General features: G+C 42.0%; 1 protein-coding gene across 2 annotated transcripts in view; it reads right to left on the reverse strand.

Moving 5' to 3' along the window:
* The window catches only part of DGKI (diacylglycerol kinase iota), a 377,484-nt gene that overhangs the window by 185,766 nt on the left and 169,883 nt on the right, over positions 1-21,835 (reverse strand). For both annotated transcript variants that reach the window (XM_054692700.1, XM_037514044.2), the window contains exons 6-8: positions 21,207-21,272; positions 6,772-6,843; positions 3,407-3,523 (exon numbers count right to left, since the gene is read on the reverse strand). In XM_054692700.1, coding sequence (XP_054548675.1) covers positions 3,407-3,523; positions 6,772-6,843; positions 21,207-21,272 — 255 coding nt within the window. The remainder of the gene's footprint in view (positions 1-3,406; positions 3,524-6,771; positions 6,844-21,206; positions 21,273-21,835) is intronic.

Below are 21,835 nucleotides of genomic sequence, written 5' to 3' on the forward strand. Positions count from 1 at the left end.
ATGTTGCTAAGATACTAATTTATTCTGAAAATTGACATAAACAAATACTGGCCACATACTTACTTGTGATAAGGGGAAATATTCTTCATAGAAATAAATATAGCTTTAAAGTAAAGTGAAAATTAGAGAACCACCCTTTGGCAAATGCTAATGAAATAGCAGATTCATGGAATAATCTTCCATGGCTAAAAAACAGGTGAAGAGCCAGCAGTGATGCCATGATAGGTGTGCTTGGGTGACAGGCCCTGAAACTGACTGATAGATCTTAAATCACAAAAAAATGAATAAGCCAGTGTCATGTTTCTTTGAAAACAGTACAATAAAACACACATCACCCATCTAGTCTTTTCACAAAAAAATTAAATCTGAATCTAAATATTATTTTACATGAAATACAGACAAGAAGGAAAGTCATTGGAAAACATGAGGATGAGGATACAATCAACCAAACTAAAAACATGGGAAATTCTACAGGTAAAGTGACCTAACTTATTTAGCGAAATAAGTGGAATAAGAAATAAGGCAGACAATCATTTACACATGAAAGAGACTTAGGGACAGTCCACAGAATGGCAGCTTTGGGTCATATATCCCATTTCAAAAATTACTAAAAAGATAATATTTAAACAAACAAAAAAATTGAGGAATCATTCATTTTAATCAATGAGAAAATGGGGTGTGGTGAAAACAGTGGACTACGGTGATAGACTGTGGGTGCTCTGGTGGTGGATAATACCACTGGAGGGGGGGAATCCTAGATTTCCAAAATCCAAACAACAATATAAGCCAGCATTATCTCTATTAAAAAATAGTTAAATAATTAGTAAACAAAAATTCCTTTCCAGAAGTAGAATAAAAATGTTTATTGATTAAATGATATTCTAAGATTTGTCTTAAAATACTCTAGCAAAAGAAAAACAAGGGGAGACTTCCACTTCGAAGGAGAGGGAGAGAATGGGTTGGAGCCAGGAGGACAGTGGAACCTGAGGGACACCTGTATGAGGGGCCTCTTCTGTGTCTGACTGAACCAAAGTCAACATCCCAGGTGGGATATTGTACAATGATACAGTCACACCTCGCTTAACGACCAGAAATGAGATTTGTACTTACACTCACCTGGACAGCACAGCCTACTACTTGCCTCGACTACACACAGGGACCGCCAGCACGTCTGTGGTCTAGTGTTGATGGAAATATCATGACAGGGAGCGTGAGTGTACTGTGAGGCGGTACCCTAGGGGAGCTTTGTAAAGGCTACCAGGGATCCTTCTGTATTGTTGCTTACAACTATTTGTGAATCTAAAAATAAGAAAAGTTTAATGACATGGAAGACGATACATGGTGTGGTGGGGGGGGCGGGTAGATGAAACACAAATGGCAGGAAAGTACATGGTTATTGATGAGTTCACTATAATCTTTCGCTCTCTTCACTTGCGTAAACATTACCATAATAAAAAGTTCTTTTAAATGAAACTTATGGTTCCCCTGCAAAGTGGTCTCATATTTTGATTTTTCTAGTCTATCACCAGACTTTCCAAAGTTCCATGCCACTAGGTCATCCTACATATTCTTGCTAGTTGTTTCCTATGAAAACACTATTTTCAATCACGTCTTTGCTAAAAAGAATAAAGTGTACTTCTATGGACAATTTCCCTGAGTCACCAAATGCCCACCTCTTACACCCCTCCACCCATTCCCCACCTCAAACTTGCCCCGGCCCCATGTATGTAATTTCACACCCAGTGCCCTTCTGTGTTATCCTCCTGCTCACTATTTCCTCTCTTCTCCATCAATGTAAACCCTGCCCATCTTTAAGAGGCAAAATAAGGGCCTCTCCAGTGGCCTCGGGGTTAAGTCTCAGCACTATCAACACTATGGCCTGAGTTCGATCCCTGGCCAGGGAGGTAACCCACACGGCACAGCAGACCTCTCCTGTCTTGCCTGCTGCTCCCCTCAGCCTTGTATTTCAGTGGATCCGCCTGTTCTGCTCCACACTCTGTCTCTAGTGAATCCTCTCACCCCTTCCCCCTACAATTTTGGCCTACACCCCAGTTCTTCTATGCAAAAAAAAAAAAAAAAGGCAAAACAAAGCCATCTCCTTCATAAAGCTCCCCTGACTTTTCCTACAGCTCTTCAGAGCAAAGACACAATGCCGAGTACCTTCCTGGTCCCACTGAAGTCGATGGTATGAAAATGTGTTGATTTAACTGAATGAATGTTCAATATAAAGTTCATGGAGAAACTACAGACTTTCAAAGGGAAAAACACACAAAGCAGCGGAAATGTTAAGAGCTTAGAAAAACACTAAATTGAAAATCAGTACACTTGAGTTTCAGAGGCACTACTAACTATATTTAGTTTGCTCTGTCACCCAGGGAGAGCTCATGTAACTTCTCTTGGCTTTTGTCTCTAAAATGTAAAGAGAAAGAACAGACTGCCCATGCGTAAATGTGCAGATACTGTACTGGCCTCTGTTAAAGACCTCCCAAGGGTTTCATGGATTATAACTTGTAAGGTTTATTCCTAAGCATTATTTATCAACAAAGACAAAACTTTATGTAAAACACACAAAGCAAAACAGTAGCCCTGATCCAGCCCTCTCTAAGCAAAACTAAGACAGTGAGAATAAGTTGCACAGTGACTTTGGAGACCATGTGAAGTAGGGCTGTCATGCTTTTAAAGATAAAATTTCCTCAGGTCCCTGTAACCTGCACAGCTATAATTATCTCCCTGTAGCATTAAAAGTCTGTTGTTCCATAACTCAGAGCTATGATGGATTGTACAAAGGTAATCATTTTCTATCAAAGACTATGACCTTGATAGTCAAACCACCAAAGTCTACCAGAACTTTGCAGCAGACTATAGGATAGGAGTACAAGGATTGAATACAGAATGAGATTAGGTCCGAGAAGGATAAATTCCACTTTGCCTTAAGAAAAGGGTGTTGCTTTCTAAGCAGACCTTGCGCATTTAGGAGGGTCATGACCTAAAGACTGTCACTGAGGTTGGAAGTGACTATTCTCAAACTAATCCAGCAGCCTGCCCTGTCCCCTCCACTCAAGCTACAGAGAAGGCAGTTGCATAAGAATAGCTGTAGCCACCCTGGTACCTACTGGAACTCCAGAGAGCTCCCTTCAAAGAGACTACCATTAGCACAACCACAGGAGGCACCTTCCTGCTGTGGAACTTTGATTTCTTTAGGAAGTAGAAGTTGGTTCCATGAGAGAGCCCAACACAGGAAAGGGGTGGGCTAATGGGGTGAACCAGGGAAGCTAAGCAGGGGACCCCATGGGGAGGAGTAAGCCGAGGTCATAGGAACCCAAAGACTAGTCAGGGCAGAAAAGCAAGAAGCAGCAGTTACTCTTCCTCTGCCCTGGCCCAGTAGCACCAGGGGCCCGGCAGTTACCTGAGGTTTCTTCACCTTAATGATCCAGGTGGGCGGGACAATGACAGCAGCATGGGCCCCCAGGGAGCAGGGTTCCTCGATGTGATGCAACATGAAGCAGGTCACCTTATTGTGAAACTGGAGAGAGAGATAAGTCGATGGGCAATTCTGAGGAAAGGCAACGATGCAGCAAGAAGGAATGTGTGTGTGTGCGCACACACAACACATGTGAACACACTCATGTGTGCGCATGTGTACACACGCTGAGGACTGGTGCCCCACCTCACAACCAGCCCCAAGAGCAGAAAGCCCCGATTTCAAATTCACCCCACTTTACAAATTGATGACAACTGATAGCAAGAAATCAATCTTGTAAGACAAGGTCAGCTAAAACTTTATAACCTTCTAGTAGGATATTTGCCAAGAGACATCACAGTCTTGGAGGGGTCTATTAGTCCTTGCTTTTTGCATAAATTCATCTCATCTGATTTTCACTGGTCACAGAACCCAGTGATTTGGGATAATGTTGAAGAAAATGAGAGGCTAGCAAAGCAGCAAGGCCATCTACCTCTGCTTGTTCTATCCATAGATACAAATCCTTTCGAGAAGGCTCTTCTACTTCGGAGGACCCAGGAAAAAAGCAAAGTATCTCTTCTAAAGAGTTGTTAATCCAAGAGGTAAGAAGCTCGAAGAGATTGCTTCTACTGGGTTGGTCTGGGCACCACTCAAAAATATAATGGCCCAATTAACTTGGCGAGTCTAAAGTGCTTTTAGTTTTTGAAAGGAAGAAAGTAAATGCAGACTAATAAATCTAACTGAGTACTAATTCTGTACTCAGGGGTTTAATTCTATACTCAGGCTGTGACAGGCAGATGGGTTGATGTTAGGGCAGTCACATTTTCCATCATCTTTTGTGTGGCAGTAAAATGTAGATGATGAATGGTGACATTTGTTTTCTAATAAACAAAATCCCCATTACATAATAATTATGGATCTTACAATTTTAATCAGTGAATTTTTTAAATGTAATATCAGTTTCTACTTGGATTATATTTAATGTCACCACATAATTCATCACCTTAACTGGAAAATTTAAAAAGTGAAAGAGAGCATGGGTAATTATGTTGGAACAACAGACATAAATTAAGACTGTCTTGAAGAAACTGGTAAATATGGTCACATCAGAGAAAGTCTGTCTCCATTTCTACGTACCTTCTAAGATATGACATGATCCAGTGACGATTCACTAATTAAACATAAAACACTAATAAAATAATAATTCGTCAGACACTAGTTATTTGTGATCTGCAAAAAGCCTAATATAAAATGTTACTTGAATACCACCCGTAAGAAATGGGTTTTTCTTAACTATTCAAGTAAATTACCAATTGTATGGCCATTGCATATCAAAAATATGGTATGGTTTTCACAGAATTCCCACTTCAAACTTCTCAATTCCTATTTGAATAATATCCAATCCAGAGCACAGATATATCCAAAACTGCACCACTTTTAGGAGTCAGAACCTGTACCCAGAAAACCCAGATCCCAGCCTCAGTTTGTATTTCGCCACCCCACACAGGATCCCTTATGTGTCTGACATCCGACATCCCAGCAGGCATTGCCAGCATTATTAAAGTCTGTCACCACTGCAAGTTACCTACAAAAATTTTGTATCTTTGGTGCTTGTAAAATTACCTTCTACAATGTGGGACCGTGAGAAACTCAAAGACAGGTGGAGTTGCCAAGAGCCCACTGCAATGTCAAGTGGAAGGGCAGTCTTTGTGGAAAGTGGAGAACAGAGTGCCCGGGTTCCCCATAAAGTAGGATTGAGTTTCCAAGTTCACTGACCCCAGATAAACCATTGCGCCACAGCCTAGCAGCTGCGTATGTGAGGCAGATCCTCTCTGCCCTGCTGCCCAGGATGCTGCCCCACAGCGGGTCTCAGCAGAGCAGGGGGCTTGGCTGCAAGGAGAGTGTTAGGAGCATGAGGATCTGCTGCCTCCTCTCCTGGTGGAGACACTGCCTTGATGATGTGGACATTCATTTAAGGACTAGGATTTGTGAACATATTCTTGAGCAGAAGCAAATGTGTTATTTTTGTGACAACAAACTGAAAAGAAATGGAAATGCCCCAAATAAGAAGTGTGGAAGGTTGGTGTCCAGCCTGAGCTTTCCAGACCAACGTGTCCCACGTGATGATGGTGGGTTCCCCGACATGGGTGGGGGGCAGGGGAATTATGCTGCAGGAACTATTAGGTTCAACCTTATGGAATTTCCAAAACACAAAAGGTTTTTACCCTCAATTATGTCAATTTTATGTGTTGCAACTAAATGCCTCTGCTCTTGCCCATGGAATAGCACAGCTATGAAATCTGAGGTGTGCAGAGATTCCCTGCAACCCCTGAACCTCACTGAAACACCACGCCCGTGTCTTCAGGACTATGTATCACAGTTCACACACTCATTCAAGAGAGTAGGTGGATTGAAAAATTAAAGCAAGTGTCCACATCCTTCTTCCATAAAGACCCTGATAATCAATATCTCAGTCCCATAGGGCCATACTGTCCCTGTTGAACTATTCAACTCTGCCATTACAGCATGAAAACAGTCACAGACAATATATAAAAATGGACATAGTTCAGTTCTAAAAAAACTACAAAAAGCCAACAGGGGTCAGATTGGCCCACAGGCAATTAGAGTTTACACTGGTGAAACAAACAACAGGTACATTGACAAGTAAGTTTAAAAAAAAAAAAGTAGCATCTGGCTGTGGCAGAAGTGTTAAAAAAAATGAAAAAAGAATAAAAGAGAGGAAAGGTAAATGGGGGGAATCACTGGATCCTAAGAAGTAGGTAAGGTCAAATGCACATACACTGCAATACACTGCAATGAGAACAAAGACAAGGAAACATGATCCAAACTAAAGGATGCAAGAACCACGCTTCTTTTCCTACAATAGCCCCATCCAAAAAAAGAAAAAGTCACCCACTTCAAAAACAGGGGAACCGAGATGCTTGGATCCATGTTAGAGGGATTATTCAATGTTGCAAATTAATCTTTCCCCATTTTGCAACTTCCCACCAAAAGAATTCTCAACAATCTAAGGCAGTGGGAAAATGGTGAGCTGGGGGTGAGAGAACCAGGATTAGAACCAGGACTGGGTTTCCCAGTACCCGACCCCAGGTCTCCATGTGTATAAACGAGGGGGTTGTTTATCTCTAGAGCTTCTCCGAGCTCGTATATGCTCTAGATTTTCATCTTTCTTCCTCCAATGATCCTATAAGTGAGAAATAACAGGTTAAATGAGGGCAACCTTCCAAGTACAGACAGGAACTCAGGCAATGACATACAACTGTTTAGATAGACATAGGCCCCTGACTTACCGCCTGCTTGCACCAGGAGCAGCTGATAGCCACAATCTCTTTACTGTGGAAGGAGAATTTTTGCTGGAAGCCCTGTGATGTTAGGACAAGAGAGAGAATTTAAAGCCACTTCAATCACAGTGTGCCTTTGCCCTCCTGAACTGCAATGACGTGAATTAGGCCAGAACTATCCCCACGACTCAGGGTAACAGGGCCACACATGTCACCTTCAGGACTGACGTTCTCCACCCTCTACCCTGCAAGGGTTTGCTATTCCTGAATCATCTGGAGCATGAGAGGCGACACCAGTGTCAGCTGTTCTACCAACAACTCAAAGTCAGCCACAGAATGTCTTTCCCCCAAGATAAATGGGGTTCTAGCATGTTTTTATTATAAACCAAAAAGGTCCATTATTTGATCATGTGATTCTGTAAGACATTGATCACCTATCTCAGAGGGTCTAGATAACCTGAGCATCTGAGAAATTTAATAGCACAGAGTTAGAACCTGAAAGAGGGTCTAGGAGAAATCTAAGGATAGTGTATGAACTTCAGATACTTTCATCATCCCTTTGGGATGTCAGGACACAAAATAAGCTGCTTTCAATGTTTATTCTTCACAGCAAGCAGCAATGAGATTAATGGAATGGCAAACACAATCCTCTTAAATGAATAAAACAGAATTACTTTTCCATCAAGAACTGGAAGAGGTACTTTTTGCCAGGGTTGTCCCTAAATAACTTAGAGACAGAGAATGCAGTAATGCTCAAAGGATTATTCTTTTTTAGCCTTCCCAAAGTTCACCCATTTCTATCCACCTGTGAAATTTAAACTCAAACGCAGCCATTGACAAAAAAATTTAGAACAGGGCTTTGTGTGAAGTGATCAAAGAAGACAGAAAGATCTGATAGGCAGGAAAGCTATTTAAAGCACTGGCTGAAAAAGTCTTGCTTAATAATGACTTCAACTTAAAATCAATTTACACATTCTTAAAAAGAAATTCCAAGGGCATTTTGGGCAGTCCTCAGCATCCGTGCCTATCTGTAGCATTTTAGGTCTACAGCTTTTGAAACTTTCCTCATCTTTAAACCTCTTGTCTCTCATCTCAGCTCTCCCAGCTCTCCAGCCTCCTGCCTGTGGAGAAGAGACCAGGACCTGTTTTCAGTTCACTGTGCTCTGCGATGTCTCTTCCTTTTGCCTCAATATCAAATATTCCTTTGAGAAACATGACCTCGTCTTCATATCAGACCCTCCTGGATTTTGGGAAATTTCTCCATCCATTTTCCTTTCTCAACAACTGAAGTGACAGCATCATTATTCTGAGTGGCAAGAAGCTGACATGCTAAGCCTGACTCTTTGTCCTGATGAGGACCTGCTTTCATCTCTGGCCCTTGACTGACATCTGGGAACCTGGACTCACGAGGGGGGTTCTTCAATTCCCAGAACAGGAAAGAGGGGCTCACTGTGCCTAAACTGGTCATACAAACAACAAGGCTGTGAAGGGGAGCCTGGAATCAGGGTGGGTGCTGCACAGAAAGCTCTTATGCAGTTGAAACACTGGGCACCGAGTCCCTGGGAAGCCTGACCATCTCACATGCGCCTCTCATGTCTCACATGTGTTGGAGCGGAGCCACCAAACACATCTGTGCTCTGTGTTGGGAGAGACTCAGAGGCCTGCACCTTGTGTCCTCCAGACTCTGCCCCATGCCTTCCCCTTTGCTGACTTAGCTCTGAATCCCTTTACTGTAGCAGAGCAGCATTGGGAGAGCCCCTCACTGAGTGTGTAAGTCCTCCAGGAAATCATCACACTGCAGGGGTCCTGGACCCCTAACGCACACCTCTCCTCCCAACTGAGTCTTGCTTTGCCTCCTTATGTCAATGATAGTGTCTGTCCCCCAGGAAAGGAAGCACTGATTGTAAAACACACCGGGACTGAAGCTCTGGGACCAGGGTGATGTCTGTGGGTTTACTATAGTGGTGACCAACACCCCCCGCACCCCCCAGCATCTGAGACAGAGCAGCCAACAGAGAGGACACCCGGCCCATGGGCCACAGGGTAGGTGTGCAGGTCTCTCAAAGATGCACAATCCACTCAGGGGGCAACGAGAGGGCACCAAATCTACGGGACTGACGTCACCCTGGGTCTTCTCAAAAAGTCCTTCATCGACTCTCAAGCTGCTCTTGATAAACTGGGCAAAGGGAGAGCTGAGTAGACTTCTCCTTGCAGCTAAGGAACACTCTGTGACGGCTCTGTGAGGAGAGAAGGCAGCTGCCAACAACAAGCTGGGGCTGACATGGGGCTTCGGGGACTCCGAGGGGGACCTTGGCTGGTTCTCCCACCGTGGACCTCACGTCCAGCCAGAAACAGCCCCTGCAGACGGGTCCCTTCACATACGGCTGTTACCCTATTTTCTGACTTGTCTCCCCAAACAGTCTACTTCCTGTCACCTTCATGCTACCCTGGGCACTGCCATTAGCAAAAATGCTGCTTTTTAAATATCAGCCTCCACCTGAAAATACTCAGTGACTACTTCTTAAGATTACAGAACGAACAATTCGTGTTGACATTCAGGGCCATCCATAATGGTCTCAGGCAATTTTCCTACATCAGTTATGCTCTCCTCACTATTATAAACTCCTGTCTGAGTGAAATGGGATTCCTTATATTCTACAATATGCTTTCTTCCTTTATATTTCCTTTTTTTTAACCCATGCTGTCTCCTCATTCCCAGCCCTGCACCCAGAATGCCTGCCACTACTTCACATACAGCCTCTGAATTTTATTTCCAGTACAAAATCTAAATAGGTCTTCCAAGATCATCTTGACCCACTCTTTTCTCTCTCCCTGAACAGTAGACCCCTCCCTAAACAGAGACCCTGCCACCTCTGCTTCCTTTGGCATTAATGGATAACTGCCATAAGTCACTGGCTGTTTTATGCGCACGCACGTTCTCTCTCCTAGGGATAAGTGATTTGAGGGTAGTCTTGATGATATTTAATAGGTCCCTACAACTTAGCATCGTTCTTTGAACATCATAGACACAGCATGAATTTCTTCTGATTAACTGAATGAGTAAGTCACCACCACCACCCCATCATGATCCATTTATAAACTCTATGCTCTCCAGACTTTAAACACCTAAGCCAAACCACATGAAAACATGCCTTCTCACTCCACCGTCCTCCACCCTCTATGACACCACAAACACGCCAGGGTTTCACTTAAATTCTTAAGCTTGCAATACAGACATGCTGCGGGGCTGGAAATCAATCTGGAGGATCTGGTGGTCTGAGAGCAGCTGGAGCCACAAGCAGAGGACTCCTGATGTCATTCTATCAACTGTGTTGTAAAACAGAGTCGTAAATACTGTTACCCAGGCACCGTTCCATCAGTTTGCACATCAGATGGTTGCACGGCTTCAAATAGAAGCTGATAGAAAGATGGCAAAGATGAGAATAGCTCCCAGTTCATCGTCTTCCTTTCTGTGTGATCCATTTCTATCTGCCAGATAAACTAACGCAGAGCAACGACAAAACAATTTAGAACAGGCTAAGCAAGTGTATTACCCCACCCTCTACTGAATATTGACCTTCTGGCTTCAAAGACAGAGACACAGTTCACTATCGTCCAGACTGTTATGACAATCAGGCTAGCTTCATACAGCACTTTGGTGGATCCCCAGGGAGTGAGCCTGGTGGTAATCAGCTCGGGGTTTTGTTTTGGATTCTAGTCTGGCTGAGTCCTAGCAGCCACAGCTTCAGACTTATTGTCTAACATAGAGACATAAATAGAATCACATTTGAGCCTTCATGGACCAAGTTCTCATAGACCACCTGCAACAGGGAGAGGATTTTGGCCAGGATCTCAGCACAGCAAGAAGAGCCAATTCCTAATTACCCATTTTTAAATGCTGGCCCAAATCTGCTATTATGGTACTGACAGATGCCCTGAAAGAATCTCAACTGACTCTGTGGATTTTTAAGGGTTATTTTGTTCATCAGTATCAAAGCAGGATGTGAGGACAGATGCTTTGGATCAAACTGACTTCAGAATTATAAATACAAAGAACCTTGAGGGATAGGTCATTTTTTTTTCTTTTGGTCCTTTGAGTTTTTTAATCAAACTCAGCCCTTGGAATAAACTTTAAACAACATATATTCTGAGCGGCTCAAGCTTTGTTGCCTCCTTCTCTTCTGCAATCTAGGACAAATACCAAGTGACCCTCAGCTCCACAGTCTTGGCTGAAACCAGAAAGAGGCTTCACTTGAAACAGACTGAATCTGTTTTATTGTTTATGTATTTAACTGAGGTTTGGGTCCCCATGTGATTTGATTTCATTTGATCCAACGCTAGAGTTATTACCATTCCTGCCTTCAAAACTTTAAGCAACAATAAAAACAAAGTAAACCCTTCCAGATCTACTCCAGGGTCAGGCTCTAGGTCCCGAAAGCAGTACAAGAAGCAAACCCAAGGAAACACAAAATATGACTCAATCAATATTTACCTGAAGAAAGATAACTTCAAACATTCTGCATAAATCCTACCATTTTGGAAAAAATCTAGATACCGTTTCACACATTTTATACTGAATGTCTAATATGTTCATCCAAAGATCAATTAGATGCAGTTTGTTATTTCCAGCAAAAGGATATTGTAATTAAAAAATAAACTGTTATACCTTTTTTTTTTAACATTTAAAAGGACAAGTTTATTAGGAAAAAGAAAAAGAGAGAGTCACTGCAGGCAGAAGAGCTCTATAACCACTGTTAAAATTATCCAATGGCTATAAATACATAGTAGGAGCCTCCCTGGTGGCGCAGGCGATTGTGCGCAGCGCTGTGAAGCTGTCCACAGCCTCTCCAGTGCTAGTTCAATCCCCGCCAGCCTCGGAGCAACCCAAGTGGCAAGCAGACCTCTCCTGTCTTGCCCGCTGCTCCCCTCAGCAGTGTATTTCATCAGTCTGCCTGTTCTGTTCTCCGCTCTGTCTCTGGTGAATCCTCTCACCCTCCCACGCATCTGGCCTGTACCCCAGCTCTTGTATAAAATAAATCTTTTTTAAAAAAAAAGATTTTTAATAAGTAAATGAATGAATGAATGAATGAATAAATAAATAAATAAATGCCATAGTAGCTTGAGATGCTAAAAGGAAATTTGTCCACTCAGGGCAGAGCTTTGCTAGAAGATCTCAAGCTGGTTGTGCTATTTCAGTGTAACTCAAGCTGACAAACTACTGTGATGGGTGCGTGTGAAGCGAGTGAATCATGGAAGACTTTCACATAACCCAAGAGCAGACCCACAAAGCCTGATTAATTCTGGTTAATAAAGAAATGGCAGTTGTTTGACTTTTTTTTTTTTGAGTGACCCAAATGAAGACCCCAATTGAAAACTTTTCTCTGACTAATCAAGATGGCACTTGTTTTAACCAACTATCTACAGATTTATGGACTGAGTCTATCCTATCCAGAATGAAACTTTCAGTCTTTAATTAGCAAAGGAGCCTTTCCAAGTACACATAAATTGTTGACTATTCCCCTCAATGAACTTTTTGGTCCACTTTTCCTGATATGAATACTCTTGCCCAGCAATGTGAATCACTAGTTACTGGACTACTTTGAAAATATGCCTTTTCCTAGCTTATATCACAGGATAAAGATGGCAGCATTAATATTTAAGCTTATGCAAGATTAGGTTCATTTAATCATAGAAAAATCTAATTTACTCAGTCTTCCTAAGTTACCTATATTGACTTTACTGCAATTAAGCTAAAATTTGTATATAATCATTAAAGATTTTTTAAATGTAAATATATATGGTAATCTACATTAAATTACGATGGACAGTCTTTATAAATGGAATTATAGAAAGCAGTGTCTTCATAACTCCTGGCAATACTGTAAAATATATGAACCTCTCTTTGGAAAATTTAAATTCCCATCTATTGACTTTAATTATATTATACTTCTGGAAACTTACCAATACCCTTATTGTCTATACCATGCTTTCACTCCAGGGTTATCACCAACTTACACACATAGATTGACATATAATGATTTTATTATTCCTCAGTAGAGAATTTGGCATCTGATTCATTCTGATGTTGCTGGTAATTACACTATATTAATCAAAGTCATTCAGTAATCATCCTCAGAGACTTTTTTTTAAAACTCATTTATCTAAAGGCCCCTGCTACAAGTTATATATCATAAATTGGGTCTCTTGAAAGGGAAAAAAAAAAACAAAACAAGAGTTTTAAGCACAGGAATCTCAGTGTAGGTTAACGCTGTCAACACCAACATGCAGACTGTATGAAGAGATGAAGACAGGATTTCCAGGACATCCATGATGACTTCATGGAAGTAGACAGCTAAGCCCAGGACCTTGAAATTGAGGAAGGCAACTCTAACAGTGGCTACTGATTTACATTTCAATGTACATGTAAACTGCCTTTAGCTATGATGTCTACATTTCACGTTGGGATGACCATGCTTATTCTAGGGCAAAAATGTTTCTTACAGAGAGTTATAGTCAAGAGGCCAAAACTGCATGTGGAACTTTACCTGTTGGGTTTCTATCTCTGTCCTCAAACACTAGGGAAGCTCCTTATATGAAAGCATTTCCCTCGTGAAGCAAGAATTATAATATGATAATGATCATTCATGAAAATTAATTCTCATGTCTCACTGACTCATGAGTGATATAGCCTTGACCAAAAAAATATATAAATCTTAATGCTGATAATATTTAACAAGTGGGCTGGTTTTTGTAAAAATATTTTTTTAAAAAACAATTTTTTAAAATATAGGATTAACAGTACCCCAGTTACCAACTACAAATCATTATAGCTTTCCAGAGAAACCATACAATTTATAATCTTGCTGATGACATCACATTTACCCTTAACTACTGAGGACGAGGTTCTTCTGCTAATAGAACTACACATTCTTTTGTGTCAAGTTAATACTATTTTTCTATAGTAGCCTCCAAACATTTGAGAGACTTATAAAATTGACAGAATTACTCAGATTGTACCCCTCCTGACTTGGTGAATTTATTATTTAAAAAAATAAAAAATAAAAATAATTTCACAATATAAAATAGGCCTTGGAGAAAGAAAGGATTCTACTATCTAGAAATAGTCTTAACTTCACTTTAGGATTTTAATACATCTACTCTTCCTGGTAGGTGAATAGATGAATCTCAAATGACCTAATAATCTTTTCACATCAATGTATCCAGAAAGAGAAGTGCAGAGAGAGGCCTCTGAGGGAGAAAAGGCCCACATCTCAAATATCTAGCTGTAGGACCTAATCAATACGTAACAGTTGAAATGAAAGTGTAGGTGTGGGACGAGGGATTGAAGGTAGAGGGTAAAGGAGAGAGGAACTTAAAGTTGGATAAAAGAGAGTTTCTCGATGAGGGATCATTATCTGCAATAGAGGATTTAATGCACTCTCAAGAATACCTGATGTTCCTGGCAATGATATTAACACAGAGAGGACCTTTGGAACCTTGAATAAAGACACGGTTTATGTTAAGTGAAATAGAAAAACCAGCATTGCTATGATTGAGGGAGGCAGCAAAAAAATCTCAGAGAAACAGGCTTGCTGAAGTCGCTATAACAGGTACAACGGGAAACCCTGTCAGGTGACTCTGTTCTGCAATGGGGCCCAAAAACACCTCATTTACCAAGCAGTAAGACCTGTGCTAATGACACCACATTGTTGGAAAGCTCTCCCTGTAAGTTGGGTTTGATGGTAAGAAATACCTTATAGGATGAGGAATCAGGAAGCAATTAGGATTATAGATTCCCAAAATAATTGAGACGATGTGGCAGCACTTAACCATTAAAGGAAGGAGGTGCAACTGCTGTAAGCGTGACATCGCAGTCAAGGAGGCTTGACTTTCAGAGAGCTCTCAAATGCCTAACATAGCATGACAGTCCTAGGAGACGGGTGATGAGATTAAAAGGGCTATTGCTCAATACAATCAAGCAAAATTAGAATGGAAGATCAAGAGGGATGGGGACAGATGCTCCAATAAAAGTCATAATCTTTTGGCCTGTTCATGGACTTCAGCCAGTTTTCAAAGATAAAACCCACTGACCGAAGAAGGCGGCAAATCCCCAGGAGAATCTTGCAACCTCAGAGCAATGGTCTATGACATCATTTTCCCTGTCTAACTAAAAGGATCTACAGACATTTACTGGGTTAGTAGTACCCTGGAGAGAGAGTAATGTCCAAGTATTTTAAAGACTATTGGGCAAGAGTTCAAGCTGACACATATCCAAGGACCTGGGTATGAAGCCACATCACAATTCTCTGGTAGAGTAGAGCTGTGTAAGCTCCAGCTTAAAAAATGGAGGCCTGCTTTCAGTGGTGAACACAATGAATCAATACAGTAGACAGATGTTGAGTTATAATAATTCACACCTCATACCTATAGATTGTTATGATGCAAAGCTACTTCAATTGTTTTTAATGGAGTCCTGGACCAGGACTGATGTGTAGTAAGGCTACTGGTTCCACAAGTGCATCAGGGTTCATTTCTTTTGTCTCAAATTGTGTAAGTGGAGCCAACCTATTTAGAGTCAACAAAACTCCAATATTTGTTTCTTGGTCTGTTGTGTGAGAGCTAGCATTGTGAGGAAACCCAAGTAAAATCTTCAAGACATCCTCCCAGGCACTTGGGAGCCAAATCCTCCCATCAAAAACAATTCCATCTTCCAGAACTAATATGTACTAGGGGATATGAAATGATTAATTTTGAAAGTGGTAATAATGGTATTGTGTTTATATTTTTTAATGTTTATCTCTTTATATGCCTTCCTTAAAGACTAAAAGCAGCAGTGGTGATGTTCTCCAAAATATCCTCATTTAATTCAGCAGTCTGGACTGCTGCAAAACCAGACATTATGCTGAAGGATGATGTGGACTACCACAAATTAACCCAGTACACTCTAATTGCAGCTACTGTTGCCAAACTTGGGATCTTTTGGCTGTGAGTATATGACATATGGGCATTTATTTGGCAAATTATATCTTTTTCATTCCTCTCTAAATGGAGAATTAAAAATTGTTTGCATGCACTTGGCAGGGTTAACAGTATACTTTTACGGCCTCATGCCAAGGTTTTTAACTCTGTTGAATCTTATCCAAATGTAATGCAAAGAGAGCAGAACCATTTGAGCATTCTAAAGAATGCCTCTTAATCCACTATATTAATGCCATCAGATTAAAGTGGATAAGCAAGAAGTGGCAAGTACATAGGAGATCCTGGTGAGACACATTTGGGAAGACAAGCCCCATGAGGAGTCAGAGGTCTCACATGTCAGTGAAGCTTCCAGCGTTCAGTGGCCCAGGGCATGCTAGAATGTCTTCTCCAATCTAAAGGATATATTATTGTGTTTTTCAATGTGACCACTAAAAATGAAACACAACACTTTGTGGGTCCCTTTGGGTTCTGGAGGCAGCAAATTCCACAGTTAAGCACATTGTCCCAACTCATTTGTTGGATGACATGAAGTGTTGCCAGATTAGAGGTGTAGGGTAAAGAAAATGTCAGGCTTTTCTGCCCTCCCACCATCAGGATAGATGATGGATCCTTACAGTCTTGAATGCATGCCTGATGGCGGGCACCTGGAGTAGGATGTGGGCATAGGTAGATGGGATTCACCTGGGCTGAGACTGGGCTTTTAAGGGCGGCGTCACGGGGACGCCAGTAGAAGCCGAAAAAGAAGCCGAACAGAAGCTGAAAGAGAAGCCAAGAGCAGAGAAGCAGAGAGAAGGCCGGAGAGCCCAGAAAGAGTAAAGACTTGCGGGGGGCTGGGAGGCCTGCCAGCCTCCCGGCCCCCCAGCACCCCTGCCTGCCGTGTACCTGGTAATCCCAATAAAAGACCTGCAGAAACCACTGAGGACTCTGATTCCTCCTTTACCCGGTCTGCTGGATCCTAGAAAACCTGCACTGTGTCCATTCCTGCCTTTACAAGAGGCCAGTGCAGGAAACGGCTCTGCGGCAGGTCTAAGTAAAATAGGCCCAATCACCAGGGCCTAAAACCCACAGACTCCAGGCTACTTGGAAAAAAGGAGAAGAGGTGCCCTCTTGGGACATTTGGACAAGCACCAACTGGAGAATCACAACACAGACACCAGGATTATGAACCAAGTTGCTACCATCTGTGAGAGAGAATCCTATGCCTTTAAAAAAGAAAAAGAAACAAAGAAAGGAACAAAAAGAAAAAACTGCTCCTGGCACGTTACTCTGCTCTGTTGGAGGGATACCGACCACTGGTCACCAGGTGGTCATGAGCTGGGCTCGGTCAGATCACTTAGTCATAAGGTTGGGTGTGCCCAGCTGCAATCCATTTTTAGATTTAAGTGGGACCAGCTGGGATCCGGCATGAGCCCAATCAAAGAGCCAGTGAGATTCATGATAAGTGGTTCAGACTCCCCGGAGCACCCAGCACCGGGCCTTTCAGCAATCACTGACAGAAATTTGGGCCCCTAGTGACCATCTAAAAGGGAGGAAAAATCTGAGATTGGCTCATGGATGGGTCAACATGGCCCCAGAGTCCAGGCCAAAGATGAAATTCTGCTTCACTAAAATCAACTCGGGATGGCCCTGACAGACATAAGTGTGTTTGCTACCCACACGATATCTCCTCAGTAACCCTCCTGAAGGTTCCTCTGAGATCGCTGGACAAACACACAGAGGGGCAAATCAGCAATCTGCCTAACCGGAGCTTAGGTCCTCACCCTTGAACTTCATGCATGTCCCTAGACTTAACGTTCTCTTGAAAGCTGACTCGGTCCCCTCAGGGCACATCCACATTTAGATTTTAGAGGATGGTGTTTTAAATTGTTAAGGGAGCATCCGCCAAAGCCCCATTTTGTTAAAAATACATTTGTAGTTTTGTTTTGTTTTACATTAATAGTGGTTAACATTGTTACTTGTGTTTCAGAGGTATAGGATTTCAATCCCCTTCAGGTGTTTTCATTACATTTTAACTCTGCAATCCTTTTCACTATTCATATGCTGTCTCAACTGGTCCCTGATGGAATGTTTTTAATCATCTTATCATTTTAGCAATACAAAAAGGTACTGAGGCTACTTCCTTTACATATGTACATTTTAAATACAGCACCATAAGCTTAGTTTTTAACTATATTCATTGCAATAAAGAATACTTTTGACATTTTCCCATTTAGTTTATGCTCCATGCTGTTTAATTTGCTCAAATTTATTACATATGAAAGCACATATGATTCATGGACTAATAATTCTGGTTTCCACCAGTTTTGGCTACTAGAGATTGAAGGTCAGTAAAACTGGGATATTTATGTCCCCTGACTAAATATCCTGGCTAATTCTTGCAACTACAGGTGACAGCTCCTGGGAAGGGTCCTCTCCACCTCCCTACCTCTTCAAACGTGGCTTGACCGTGGCTTCCTGCTGAGACCAGCCTCTGAGCTTTTCAATAGCCCTTGTGATTTCCTTACTCTCCAGTCATATTAAACACTCATCAAATTATGTTGTTTGAGAGTGTACCATCTCTTTTCTGCCCGGATCTTGACGATCACATGATACAGGACTATGAATGAGAACAATGTAAACTACGGAACGGTCACAGACAGGAGGTAGTCAGCAAATGACAAAGCAACTAGCAACTGAATTGGGAGTCCCCTTCTTGGCTATCCATTAAATGTCGCACACTCAACCAAATTCTCTCACTGAAGGAGAGGCTTGAGGGAAAACCAGTTCAAATATGTACTTTATTTTTTATTTAAAAAGTAGAAGGGGTGGGTAGGTTGGGTTAGATAGGCAATTGTTTGTGAATGGATGCAAACTAGATTTTGGGCATGAGCATAATGTACTATATACAGATTTTGATATATAAGTCTACATACCTTAAGCCTTAGAGACTAATGTTATTTCAATTAAAAAATAGAAATTGAAGCCATGGACACTTTGACCATAAACACTTCCTAACAATCCCTTAAGTTTACAAACCACCAGTTGAAATAAGAGTATTGCTAGCTGAAAAGTTTTTTGCCCCAACACGATAGATAAATTATGGAATAATATGTATAGGGGTGTGTGTAGGGGGGATGTTTGAGAAATTTTGGGATATCTAAGAATGTACCACCTTGTTGGTAAAAATTAAACATAGCACTAAAATTTGAAATGAATCTGAAATCAATTAATCTATAAGTGGAAATACATCCACTGGCTTTCTCCTCTAATCTAGGGCTTGAAACCAGGATCCAAAGAAGGGTTATTTATATCCAACAAAAAGACCCAGGTCAAAGACCACAACTTAAAACCAAAAATTGCTTTAAGTCCCTGAGGATTCACAAGCAACTGTATTATAAACACAGGAGATGAACAAAGTACAAGAAGTATATATTATGGGAAGGTATGTGAATATAGAGGTGTGAGCACCCCAGGATGGCTGCTTGCAACACTGGGCAGGAAAGGCGACATGGTCACAGCCACTCAAAGAACATGGAGTCCAGCTTAGTCCATTCAGTTGGCCAAGTCAACAGAAGACAAGGGCAGAAAAGGGGGTGTAAAATGACACTAGAGAATACTTGTCACAAAATACGTATTTATTTTCTTTTATTAAAATTTCTCCAATTCTATTATAATTTGAAAGTTGTTGAGATGGTACCCATGAAGATATTTTTCAAAAATGAAGAAACTCTTTATCTAGATTCTTCCTACTCTTCATAGCTCTGACCTCAAAATTGGCTGTGCCCCTCGTCTGTCTACATCCGTCTGTCTCTCTCTCTCTTTCTCGTTCCCTCCCTTCCTCCTTTGGAGATAGTGTATAATCCACTCAGGAGGAGGAAATCTAGAAGCACTAAGGGAACACCAGAAAGAGGGGGGGATGAGATGGACCCAATAAAAGAAGGTCATGTGAGAGTAGAGGATTAGCCTCCTATTTCCCAGCATGTAAAATAGCTGGTACCCATCTTTCTGCTCCCCTATTCCTTATCCTGTTACCTCCTCCCCCTTTCAATCTACTTCATCTGTCCTCTTTATCTGTCCTCAGGAACCAACTGAGTGTCACTGGAGGAGACGGTTCTAGACACAATGGCAGGATGTGTGACCTCCCATGGAAAAGCTTGGTAACCAATGGCAACAACGTGATTCCATCTTTCCAGGTACTGGGCAAAATGAATGATACTTTTTCCAAGTTTTACTCATTCTCAACAACCCTGTGTCAGGCACAATCATCCTTGCCTCCCTTTGCTGTCAACAATGCCCTACTGGTCAGTTCATCTCAGAGCCTGACCAAAGGAGTCTCATGAGTAAGCAAGGAAATGAGGAATTCATTGATAGAGGAATTCATTGATATTCTCCCAAGTTATCTTGTTTTCTACCAAACTGAAATGTCTTATTGCTGTTGCCCATTAGCTTATTATTGATAATAGTTTAAAAGATCTTTATAGTGTGATTCACCACCAGTTCAACTTCTCCAGAGGATCCCTTCCTCACTAAAGTAGATCTTTAGCGCTGGAAAAAGCCATAAACCAAGTTTGCTGAGATGGTTTACATGTGAATCTGTGGAGCTTGATAGGATGAGACCCCCCCGCCTTACTTTTTTTAATGGCCCTACACATGGGGGCTCTGTAACCAGTCATACAAGAAACAGAGCATAAATAACCATGTGGGACTGGCATCTCTTCCCAGAAACTGGATTGCATCTGACAGAGCAACACTTTCTTGCTTTCATGTTTTTCTTCTACACAGTTTTGCTCAATCACAGTAACCTGTCAACAGTTGTTGTGTTGTTCAACAACCCATTGATTTCTGTTGCTGAGTGAAGAAGTATGGTGGGCCAACAGTCCTCTCTGGAAGGGCTTTTAATAAAATAGTGTAGGGTAAGGTACAAGGTATCAGGCTTTTCTGCCCTTCCGCCATCAGGATAGATGAGGGAGCCCTGTGATCCTGGGTGCATGCCTGATGGCGGGCACCTGAAGTGGGTCCACCTGAGCTAAGAGACTGATTTATAAGGGTGGTGCAGCAGAGTGCGGTGTGGTGGTAGTGCGGTGTTAACGGTGGAGGAGTGGAGTGTACGGAGGAGTGTTGGAGCGACTACAAACCACGGCGAAGAGCATGTGGCTGCTAGAACCGTTCATAAACCTGCTCAGAATGGGTTGGTTGCTTTACAAATAGGAAGTGTTTTTTTTTAATTATCAATAATGAAATTCACTGTCAAAGTGTACCCACCTCTCATAAACTGCTGATTCTTTGTATTTAGACCCCTGACATTTGCAGGGATTTCTAGAGCAACTTAATACACCTCTCAGGGAAGGGACCTGGTGAAATAAGGCCTTTCTGGAAGGAGGAAGGGACATACTGAGCACTGGATTCAGGCGACGGGACTCAGCGACCCCGGGAGCTTGCAAAGACCCGAGGCGCTGCTGCAACGGCCGAGGGGGGTGGCCCCTTACCTTACCACACTGCTTACATTTTCCCTCCTGGCGACGCCTGTGTACCCAGTGATGACGCACAAAGTTCTGTGGGGAAATAAAGTAGATGAATATATTTAAATCTGCAACTCCAACATTAGTTCCTTCAATGCTCTGAGACTATCAATTCCAAGCCTAAGAGCATAAAAACAAACACACGTACACATGCTTGTTTGACAACAAACATGAATCCACTTGGACAAATAACTCCAACCCTCTGTCCCCAGGGATCTTCCATATTTGTAGACATAAGTGATCGCATCCCGCTTCTCTGTCTTCCTCATGGCCGAGGCCACCCCAAAGCCTCTCTTGCTGTTTTCTAGTGAAAGTGCGTGCAGCTGTGGGAGCACACCAGAGACCCGGGGCTGGGGGGCAGATGAAGGAAGTAGCCATAGAGAAATGAAAAGGAGAAGAAGTTGATACAACAAAATCTTAACAATATATCTATCATGCTCTTTCTATGCCAGTGTGTAGGAAACATCCTAGTGAGAGAATCCAAGCTCCCAATTCAGGGGAGAATTTTCCACGAGAGTAACTAAAGAAAAAGAAAAGCTGCAAGAGACAATGAGGGCATGTGGGTGAAGTCTTTGCAATAATGTTATATTTAAACT

Source organism: Talpa occidentalis, unplaced genomic scaffold, assembly GCF_014898055.3.
Source record: "Talpa occidentalis isolate TD23 unplaced genomic scaffold, MPIMG_talOcc4v2.1, whole genome shotgun sequence".
Taxonomy (NCBI): Eukaryota; Metazoa; Chordata; class Mammalia; order Eulipotyphla; family Talpidae; genus Talpa; species Talpa occidentalis.